The 10879-nt window shown below is 57.2% G+C and overlaps 3 protein-coding genes across 5 annotated transcripts in view; all 3 read left to right on the forward strand.

Moving 5' to 3' along the window:
• Positions 1–525: 525 nt before the first annotated feature.
• On the forward strand, positions 526–1076 carry LOC142978589 (fatty acid synthase-like; the record flags this gene model as incomplete). Its single annotated transcript, XM_076123092.1, has 1 exon — positions 526–1076. A coding segment is annotated over one exon (551 nt), but the record flags the coding sequence as incomplete, so codon positions are not given.
• On the forward strand, positions 872–6760 carry LOC142978479 (fatty acid synthase-like). Its single transcript, XM_076122948.1, has 8 exons — positions 872–1007; positions 1099–2880; positions 2957–3511; positions 3586–3773; positions 4223–4686; positions 4797–4994; positions 5190–5731; positions 5988–6760. Exons 2-8 carry the CDS (start codon positions 1117–1119, stop codon positions 6738–6740), a joined length of 4464 nt encoding a protein of 1487 aa, XP_075979063.1. The 5' UTR covers positions 872–1007; positions 1099–1116; the 3' UTR covers positions 6741–6760.
• A 1006-nt stretch (positions 6761–7766) lies between these two features.
• The window catches only part of dachs (unconventional myosin-IXb-like dachs), a 35486-nt gene continuing 32373 nt past the window's right edge, over positions 7767–10879 (forward strand). Inside the window, exon 1 of one of the 3 annotated variants that reach the window (XM_076122949.1) lies at positions 7767–8268. The gene's annotated coding sequence lies outside the window, so the exon portion shown is untranslated. The remainder of the gene's footprint in view (positions 8269–10879) is intronic. The other 2 variants (XM_076122950.1, XM_076122951.1) reach the window with 2 other exon arrangements.

Below are 10879 nucleotides of genomic sequence, written 5' to 3' on the forward strand. Positions count from 1 at the left end.
CTACAACTTCCAAATCCAAAATTTCAAGTCTGTAGGTCATTTACTTCCAGAGTTAAGCGAAAGCAAAGTTTCACATTTATCACACTCACTCACGATCTGAAAAATATTCATTTTAACTATTTATAAAGTGTGTACAACAAAAGTTGTAGTCAATTTTATTAGGTATCTTTCATTATGTAGAAGGCACTTTTTCTCTACGACGAACCGTTTCAAAGATATTAGAGAAAAACTAAAAAATGGGAACTTTAACCCCCTCCCCCCACTCCGGCGCCCTCCCCCTAGAGGCAGGGATTTTTTGTATGTTTATTCTCTAAGCATCCTGAACCAATTTCTGAAGAAGTTGCTTAGGATCCCTCTCACGCACTCTACACCCGCTTTTGGAGTATTCTTTGAGCGGACTAATAGTCCATTTCCGTATTTTATGAGAATACCATATTATTATATCGAAGCGTATCGTACGATCAAAATTTCGAATGAAATATCGATACACGGTATAGTGCGATATATGATAGTGGCGCATTGCAGCGAAGCTGAGCGACGCGAGCTACCACGTGAACAACCTGCTGTCGCCGGTGCGGTTCGCGGACGCGCTGCGCGAGGTGCCGGCGCGCGCCATCGTGGTGGAGGTGGCGCCGCACGCGCTGCTGCAGGCCGTGCTGAAGCGCGCGCTGCCCGCGCCCGGCGCCGCCTACGTGCCGCTGGTGCGGCGCGACGCGCCCGACACGCTGGTGCACCTGCTGAGCGCGCTGGGCCGCCTGTACGGCGCCGGCGCGCAGCCCGCCGTGGGCCGCCTGTACCCGCCCGTGGCCTTCCCCGTGGCGCGCGGCACGCCGGGCCTGGCCTCGCACGTGGTGTGGGACCACTCGCAGGAGTGGGACGTGGCGCACTTCGGCGCGGCGCGCTCCGGCGAGAACGTGATCGAGTACGACGTGTCGCGGCCCGACGACTCCTTCATCACGGGCCACAACATCGACGGCCGCGTGCTCTTCCCCGCCACCGGCTACCTGGTACGTGTCGCGCCGCGCCGCCGCGCTTCGCCGCCGCCCGAGTCGCCGCCCGAGTCGCGCGCTCACTAATGCGTGTGTGCGAATGTTCCAGACGCTGGTGTGGAGGACGATGGCGAAGCTGCATAACAGAAAACCCGAGGAGACGCCGATCGTCATGGAGAACATTCAGTTCCGCCGCGCGACGATCGTGTCCCGCGACACGCCGGTTCGGTTCCTGATCAACGTGCTGGAGGGCACGGGCGAGTTCGACGTGTGCGAGGGTGGCGCCGTGGTGGTGACCGGCACCGTGCGCCTGGCGGAGGACCCCCGCGCCGAGCGCCTGCGGGACCTGGACGAAGCGCGGCCGGCGCCCGAGCAGGGCCTGCTGCCGCTCAACACCGACGACATCTACAAAGAGTTGCGCCTTCGCGGCTACAACTACGGCGGGATATTCCGCGGCATCCGCACCTCCGACCCGCGCGGCGTCGCCGGCGAGCTCGCCTGGGACGACAACTGGATCTCGTTCATGGACACCATGCTGCAGTTCGGCATCATCGGCGTGGACACGCGCGAGCTGTACCTGCCCACGCGGCTGCAGCGCGCGCTCATCGACCCGCAAGCGCAGCTGGCGGCCGTGGCGGCGCTGGGCGAGGGCCGCCACGTGCCCGTGCGCATGCACCGGGACATCGACGTCATCAGCGCCGGCGGCATCGAGCTGCGCGGCGTCAAGACCAGCCTGGCGCCGCGCCGCGCCAACCCGCAGGCCGCGCCCACGCTCGAGAAGTACGTGTTCCTGCCGTACGACAACGCGACCGTCGCCACCGAGGACACGTCGCGCTCCAAGCGTGACGCGCTCACCGTCAGCCTGCAACTCGTGCTCGAAAACGCCGGGGCGCTCAAGCTCAAGGTAGCCGAGGCGGCGCTCGACCGGGCTCCCGAGGCGCTGCTCACGCCGCTGGCGCTGCAGGCGCTCGAGGCCGAGCCGCAGGTGCGCGTGGACGCCACGCTGGCCGCGGGGCCCACGCCCGCGCCCTACGCCGCCGTCGTCAAGGACCTCGGCGTCAAGGTCGTCGCCAAGGACGGGCGCACGGCCCCCGTGGAGAGCGACTGCCACCTGGTGATGGCGGCGGACGTGGTGGCGCGCCACGGCGCCGGCACGCTGGCGGCGCTGGCGGCCGCGCTGGCGCCCACCGGCATGCTGCTGCTGGAGGAGCCGCACAAGGCGCTGGACGAGCGCGCGGCGCGCGACGCCGTGGACAAGGCCGAGCTGCTGCTGGTGTCGCGCCAGGTGGCCGCCAGCTGCGAGTACGTGCTGCTGCGGCGCCGGCCCGCCGTGCCCGAGCGCCACGTGGTCATCGACGTGGCCGACGACAAGGAGTACCGCTGGGTGGACGCGCTGCGCGAGGCCATGGCGCGCGCCGAGGGCGAGGACATGCGCCTGTACGTGGTGGCGCGCGCGGCCGACTGCGGCGCGCTGGGGCTGGCCACGTGCCTGCGCGCCGAGCCCGGCGGCCGCGCGCTGCGCGTGTACTACCTGCCCAACGCCAAGGAGGCCTTCAGCCCCGCGGCGCCGGCCTACGCGGCGCAGGTGCAGCGCGACCTGGCCGTCAACGTGCTGCGCGCCGGCGTGTGGGGCTGCTACCGGCACCTGGCGCTGGGCGACGCGGCCGCGGCGCAGCTGCAGGTGGAGCACGCCTACGTCAACACGCTGACGCGCGGCGACCTGTCGTCGCTGCGCTGGATCGAGTCGCCGCTGCGCCACGCGCGCGACCAGCCGCTGCCGCCGCGCACGGACCTGTGCACGGTGTACTGCGCGCCGCTCAACTTCCGCGACATCATGCTGGCCACTGGCAAGCTGCCGCCCGACGCGCTGCCCGGCAACCTCGCCGGACAGGTGAGTCTCGCCCCGCCTCCCGGGAGCCGGACGCCGCGGCTCGGACTGGCGCTCACTATCCTATGTCTCTTTGCAGGAGTGTATTCTCGGGTTGGAATTCAGCGGTCGCGCGTCCAACGGCAAGCGCGTGATGGGCATGGTCGCCGCGTGCGGTCTGGCCAGCACCGTGCTGGCCGACAAGGGCTTCCTGTGGGAGGTGCCGGCCAAGTGGACGCTGGAGGAGGCGTCCACGGTGCCGGTGGCCTACTCCACGGCCTACTACGCGCTGTCGGTGCGCGGGCGCATGCGCGCGGGCGAGTCCGTGCTGGTGCACGCGGGCACGGGCGGCGTGGGGCAGGCGGCCATCAGCATCGCGCTGGCGGCGGGCTGCACCGTGTTCACGACGGTGGGCACGCCCGACAAGCGCGCGTTCCTGCGCGAGCGCTTCCCCGCGCTGCCGCCCGAGAACATCGGCAACTCCCGCGACACCTCGTTCGAGCAGCTCATCAAGCGCCGCACCCGCGGCCGCGGCGTGGACCTCGTGCTCAACTCGCTGGCCGCCGACAAGCTGCACGCGTCCGTGCGCTGCCTGGCCGAGGGCGGCCGCTTCCTGGAGATCGGCAAGCTGGACCTGTCCAACGACACCGCGCTGGTGAGTGCCGCCGCCGGAGCCCGCTCCCCCTCGCTGGCCGCGCCGAGCGCTACATCGCGTGTCGTTGTTCGCAGGGCATGTCGATCTTCCTGAAGAACACCACGTTCCACGGCATCCTGCTGGACGCGCTGTTCGACGCGGGCGAGGAGCACAGCGATAAGGCGGCCGTGGTCCGCTGCGTCACGGAGGGCATGGCGTCGGGCGCCGTGCGGCCGCTGCCCGCCACCGTGTTCTCCGACCACCAGCTCGAGCAGGCCTTCAGGTAACACTCGCCGCACACTCGCACGCACACCATACTGACTGACATCAACGCTCCACGGCCCAAACTACAAACATGCATTTTTGCACCGCGCTCCTTTTTATATCGTAGAGCACTAGGAAAGGATTTTTGGAATTTTTGTGGGCCCTGAAAGTATTTGTGCTTCAGTGTTTTAAGACAATCATCCTCTATTAGGGTTAAAATAGGGGTCGAATGTGTGTAGGAGGATTTTTCCCTTTTTGAAAGCTAGAAGTTCGAAAGTTTCTGTTTAGATGTGCTATTATTATAGGTCGTCGCACTAACATAACAAAGTTATAAATATTCGGCGCAATGAATGTTGAACGTCCTCGGAGGTAAGATAGACGTAACGGGGATCGAGCTAACGGAGCACACGACACACTGACACGCCACGTGCAGTCCGAGTAGGGTGATGAGTGAACGCGCTGTCGCAGGTACATGGCGACGGGCAAGCACATCGGCAAGGTGGTGCTGCGCGTGCGCGAGGAGGAGCCGGCGGGCGCGCGGCCCGGCAGCAAGCTGGTGTCGGCCATCCCGCGCACCTACATGCACCCCGCCAAGTGCTACGTGCTGGTGGGCGGGCTGGGCGGCTTCGGCCTGGAGCTGGCGCAGTGGATGGTGAAGCGCGGCGCCACCAAGCTGCTGCTGAACTCGCGCAGCGGCGTGCGCACGGGCTACCAGGCGTGGTGCATCCGGCGCTGGCGCGAGGCGGGCGTGCGCGTGGCCGTGTCCACGGCCGACGCGGCCAGCGCGGGCGGCGCCGCGGCGCTGCTGCGCGAGGCGGCCGCGCTGGGGCCCGTGGGCGGCGTGTTCAACCTGGCCGCCGTGCTGCGGGACGCCTTCATCGACAAGCAGACCCCCGCCGACTTCCAGGTCGTCGGCAAGCCCAAGATAGACGGTAATTATCTTCTCTTTTCTCGCACTCGTTCGCGTCTCGTTCGAAACTCGAACGACCGAACTCGAATATCGAAAGACGAAAGATCCTCTAAGTGGACGTTCCGCCCGCAGCTACCAAGAACCTGGACGCGGCGACCCGCGAGCTGGCGCCGGAGCTGGAGTACTTCGTGGCGTTCTCGTCGGTGTCGTGCGGCCGCGGCAACCCCGGACAGAGCAACTACGGCCTCGCCAACTCCGCCATGGAGCGCATCTGCGAGCGCCGCCAGGCCGACGGGCTGCCCGGCCTCGCGGTGCAGTGGGGCGCCATCGGTCAGTACACACCGCGCTACACCGCGCTACACCGCGCTGTTCACGTAGACAGTGATGGGCCATGGAGCGAAACAACTTTAAATAATTAACTTATATTTAAACGAAATATATGTTCATTTTAGTAAGCAAATATAACTGCATTCAGAGATATTAAAATAGTTGGTGAGTGACACTCGTACCGTTGCGTGTGTGCAGGCGAGGTGGGGCTGATCGTGGAGACGATGGGCGGCGACGAGACGGTGGTGGGCGGCACGGTGCCGCAGCGCATCGCGTCCTGCATGGAGGCGCTGGGCTCGCTGCTGGCGCTGCCGCACGCCGTGGCCGCCAGCATGGTGCTGGCCGACAAGCGCCGCGCCGCCGCCGCGCCCACGCAGGACCTGGTGCACGCCGTCGCCAACATCCTCGGCATCAAGGACCCCAGCAAGGTGTCCGACTCCGCCAACCTGGCGGAGCTCGGCATGGACTCGCTCATGGGCGCCGAGATCAAGCAGACGCTGGAGCGCGGCTACGACGTGGTGCTGGGCGTGGGCGAGATCCGCACGCTGACGTTCGCCAAGCTGCGCGGCATGGCGGGCGGCGAGGAGGCGGGGGCGGGCGGGGAGCCGGCGCCCGCCGACGCCGCCGCGCCCGCCGACCTCGTGCAGTTCGCTGCGCTCGGCGAGCTCATGCCCAAGCAGGTGCTCGTCAAGCTGCCCAGCGCCGCCAAGACTGACGCCGATCTCAAGCCCGTGTTCATGGTGAGCTCGCGACACACACGACACACACAGATCCCTAAAGTAGTAAAATCGATACTCACGGTAAACTTAATAAGAAATACAAAAAGTAAAATTGCGAGATACGGTTTCATCGTTTTATCAAAAACATTCAAAAAACAAAACTCATAAAAAACTACACAAACATTTTAGAGATTTTTCCAAAGTCGTCACGGTCAGTAGCTCGTCCCCGCGAGAGGCGCGCGATCTGACTCCCCAGACTGACCGGCTCCGTCCGCAGGTGCACCCCATCGAGGGCGTGGTGGACCTGCTGCGCGTGGTGGCGGGCGCCGTGCGCGCGCCGGTGTACGGGCTGCAGTGCACGGCCGCCGCGCCGCTGGACGACATGGCGGCGCTGGCCAGGTTCTACGTGACGCACGTGCGCGCGCTGCAGCCGCAGCCGCCCTACACGCTGCTGGGCTACTCGTTCGGCGCCGGCGTGGCCTTCGAGATGGCGCTGCAGCTGGAGAGCGCGGGCTGCGAGACGCGCCTGGTGCTGGTGGACGGCTCGCCCGCCTTCGTGGCCACGCACACCACGCGCGGCAAGAAGAAGCGCGCCGCGCGCACGCCGCAGGCCGACGAGGCCGACGCGCTCGCCTACTTCGTGCAGCTGTTCAAGGAGATCGACCCCGCCAAGGTGGCGGCCGAGCTGGAGCGCCTGCCGAGCTGGGAGGCGCGCGTGTCCCGCACCACGGCGCTGGTGGGCGCCGCCGCGGGCTCGCACGGCGCCGACGCGCTGGCGGCGGCCGCGGGCTCGTTCTACCGCAAGCTGGTGGTGGCCGACACCTACAAGCCGGCCGGCCGCCTGCGCGCGCCCGTCACGCTGTTCACGGCGCGCGACAACTACGTGGCGCTGGACGAGGACTACGGGCTGCGCGAGGTGTGCGCGGGCCCGCTGAGCACGCACCAGCTGGCCGGCACGCACCGCACCATCCTGGCGGGCGACGCGGCCGCCAGCATCGCCGCGCACCTGTCCGAGCTGCTGGCGCACTAGCGCGCGCCCGCCGGCGCCGCTCCGCCGCGGGGCAGGCGCCGGCGCCGCCGCCGCCGCGCCCGCCGCTAGCGCCGGCCCCGCCGACCTCCGCGCCGCGGCGTCCCGACGCTCTCTCTATTTATTTCCCCGGGTAGAGTTAAGTTAGTGCGACGAGTAAACTGTGTATATAGCTGTAACTTGATACTCTATTTATTGTACGTATGTTAAAGTTGTCGAGCCCGGCTCGCCGTTTGTGATACGCGACATTCCTCGTGCACCACCGCCTACATACACGTATGTATGTGTGTGGCTAGTTGTAGTTTTACACGTGTAGTTACTCGGGGCGCGCGTACCGCAGAGTACGCGCGCGCTCAGTACCGGACGAACGAGCACGACGATCATCGTTTCCGTGGACTGCATGGTGCTTCCATGTCCACCGCGCCGGCAGCGAGCGCCGACAGCTGCTCGTGATCGTTCGTTCACATCGTTCTCGTATCGTGTAGCATATTCATCACAACTCACTTAGTTGCCAACTTAGTATCGACGAAGCTGTAGGTAGCTGATATGATTTATATTATATTAAGTGAAGATCTGCATAAAGAGTACCGTTAGTTTGTAATGATAATTTATCGGTAAAGGAGATCACACTTCCACGAATTTGGTAGTAGATATAATCAGTAGGCATATGAGTAGTGGTAACTGTTGTAAGAGCACATCGTCGCTCGGTCGGTGTGAGACATCTAGTGATAGTTAGTACCAGTGTATGGTTGTTGTGGTATTTATTTTGTTACTAATAAGGAGCCTGCGCCCTGTGATTAAAAGTGCATTATTTTTTAAATGGCTGTTTTATTTTCACTCAATTGTAAGTATATTATTATGTTGCAACAGGTCCACTCTGAAGCTGACGACATGACTCAACAGTCAACAGGGTAAAACATGACATCTTTGACTGTGTACAAACATCGAACACTCGCGTTATCTTATATCAAACGGACAATACGGGAGTGACACCGGCCGTGGTCGCAATTTTAATTTTTGGTCGCCGATTATTTACTGAATGCGGTACATGACTATTTAAAATGATCATAAACACGTCATAAACCGTGTAACACTTGATATGTCAACTTACTATATCGAATAAAACAACACTAGTGAGTAGTAGTGAGTGAGTAGTCAGAGTCAGAGCGCGGCAGTGCGCGGCAGACAGCCGGCGCGCGCACACGTGGAGCGCACCTCGCGCCCTGCACGCGACACACGCGCCGCGATCTGATGCTAAACAGTGTTCATTCAAAGTGTTTATGTGTGTGATTATGTCAACCGGTGAAAAGTGACACAATATCGTCTGCTAGCTGCTGTTTATTAGTAAGCACAGTTTCATAACTGACTTTGGCCGTGAAAGTGTTAATGGTGTGTAAGCGAAGAACTGATAAACATGATCACTGATCACATACTTTTCAATACACACCATACCTAATTGACTTTGATTAATTGAATATTAAATCAATTACCTGTTAAATATATCGAAACCTGTACTACAGAATAGACATAAGTACCTGCCCAACTATATATTTTAAGTTACCCGCAAGTTATTATTGTAAAAGTGTCAGATTCTCTCACGTCTATTGTTTTATTATTAGCGTTGAAAAAGTCTCTTTTATTATTCCAGTTAGGTAACTAAAATATAAAAAAAATGCATAAGGACTAATAGTCTAACTATACGGTGAAATGTAAAATCTCCGTGGCGCAGTCGTTAAGTTCACCACGTCGCTACCATTGTGTCGGGTAGTCGTGGGTTCAATCTCCACATTTTTTTTTTTTTTTTTTTTTTTTTTTTTCTTTTTTTTTTTAAAAGACAACTCCCGCACTAAGAATTGCTCTTGTATCGCGGGGACTTTTACAAACATACAAACAACGGACACAAAGCACAACCAGACCCGAAGCAATTATTTGTGGATCGCACAAATAATTGCTCCGTGTGGGAATCGAACCCACGACCTCCCGTTGCAGTGGTATCGGCGTGGCGACCTAAACCACTGCGCCACGGAGGCAGTCAAAGGATGGAACAATTATCCACAAATAATTGTTTCTGGTCTGGTTGTGCTCTGTGTCCGTTGTTTGTATGTTTGTCAAAGTCCCCGCGGCACAAGACTAAACTAGACCAGACCAAGTAGGTACTAAGTGCGGGAGTAGTCTTTAAATAAAAAAAGTACCCCGTAGCTACCTAGTTGTTAGTAGTGATTACCCTTGAACCCTTCGAGGGCTGGTGCTGGGGGGTGGCGAGTGTTGTGGGAGCGGGCGCGCTCGCTGCGAATAAATCACCGCGTCACGATTCATTATACAATTAGCGGCGCATGCGTGGCGCGAGCGCGTGCGCCGCTCCGCCCCCGTAATTGTGCGCCCGAGCACCGCTCACCTCTGACCGACCGCCGCCGACACTTGTTCTCACGCACGGTGCCCAAGCGAGCCCTATGCGACCACTACATAACCACTATGCGTGCATCACTTACAACTAATTAACAACACAGTATTCTCAAACTTTATTTAATGCAACGCATCAAACAACTGGGCTCTTATTTGGGGATGACACACACACTTAACTAGCGGACGCAAACTACGTCCAGACAACATACAAAATCGAGAACATTGCCCGTTCATTTCTCGCTAGTTCTTATTAGAAGGTTTCTGTCCCCTCTTTGGGGCTGTCCATTAATCATGTGAGGCTCAAAGAAGGGGGGGGGGGGGTCCATGAAAACGAAATATCACAAGGGGGGGAGGGGGTGAAGTAATATATCACATGTACTTATTTTTTCGGCAAGCGCGCGATACTCAACCGAAAAGCGACGTTATATTTGATTCTTTGCAAAAAATACAATGATATAGGGGGGAGGGTGGACGGGTAGACTTAAACCTCACTACGGATCACCGAGGGGGAGGGAGGTAAAAAAATGCCAATAGAAACATCGCGTGATTAATGGTGGCCCCTTTCTAGCTAATAATAGATTCAATAATCATAACGGCTGTCACAAGCGTCAACAATTATTGATCTACTTATTTGAATTAATGTTTTGGTTTTGTAATTAATAAAAAAAAATTGCGAGCACCACTAATGGTGTAGAGGTGTCGGTATTGATGTACGTCAGGCTGGCCCGGCCCCTTGGAATTTAATAATGAGATTGTTATCAATCCAATGTACCCGGGTATACTAATATATGTAACACCTTCATTTTCAATGTAACTCTTTTTAAAAGAAATTACGTGCACTTCTTAGTGGCCGGGCCAGCCTGACGTTTTCAGCCCGGCCACCTTGTTTCCCACTAATCTACAAAAAATACTGGCAATATTGTGCTACAGATGAAATGTACCCTATAATTTATGCATATGTAACACAAAATCGAATCCTAAAATGCAATAGCATACGAAATATTAGCGGTTGCAGGTGGCCGGGCTGAAATTATTTCGTTAATATAAAACAGTAAAACTGCAACACCTACCAAAAACTAATACCAGTACATAATGAGATATAGAGATATAGAATACATGTAACGCTTTCATTTTAAATTATAATACATATTTAGAAAGAATAATCACTTGAAATTATATTTCAGCCCGGCCACCTAAAAGCGGTAATATTCCCTAAAATCTTATGCCAATTTGTACAGTAAAACCTGATACAGCTATGAAATGAAAGTTACATTCGTTTCGTTTTAGTCGTATACCTTTAAGCCTTCTGTTTGACTAGATTATCAAAATCTGAGAAACTTGCCGAAGAGTGACTATCATTTATTAACTAATTTCAGGACATTTGGTTTTGGATAGGATTTTGATAATCTAGTCAAACAGAAGGCTTAAAGGTATACGACTAAAACGAAACGAATGTAACTTTCATTTCATAGCTGTATCAGGTTTTACTGTACAAATTGGCATAAGATTTTAGGGAATATTACCGCTTTTAGGTGGCCGGGCTGAAATATAATTTCAAGTGATTATTCTTTCTAAATATGTATTATAATTTAAAATGAAAGCGTTACATGTATTCTATATCTCTATATCTCATTATGTACTGGTATTAGTTTTTGGTAGGTGTTGCAGTTTTACTGTTTTATATTAACGAAATAATTTCAGCCCGGCCACCTGCAACCGCTAATATTTCGTATGCTATT

Source organism: Anticarsia gemmatalis, chromosome 14 (assembly GCF_050436995.1).
Source record: "Anticarsia gemmatalis isolate Benzon Research Colony breed Stoneville strain chromosome 14, ilAntGemm2 primary, whole genome shotgun sequence".
Lineage (NCBI taxonomy): Eukaryota > Metazoa > Arthropoda > Insecta > Lepidoptera > Erebidae > Anticarsia > Anticarsia gemmatalis.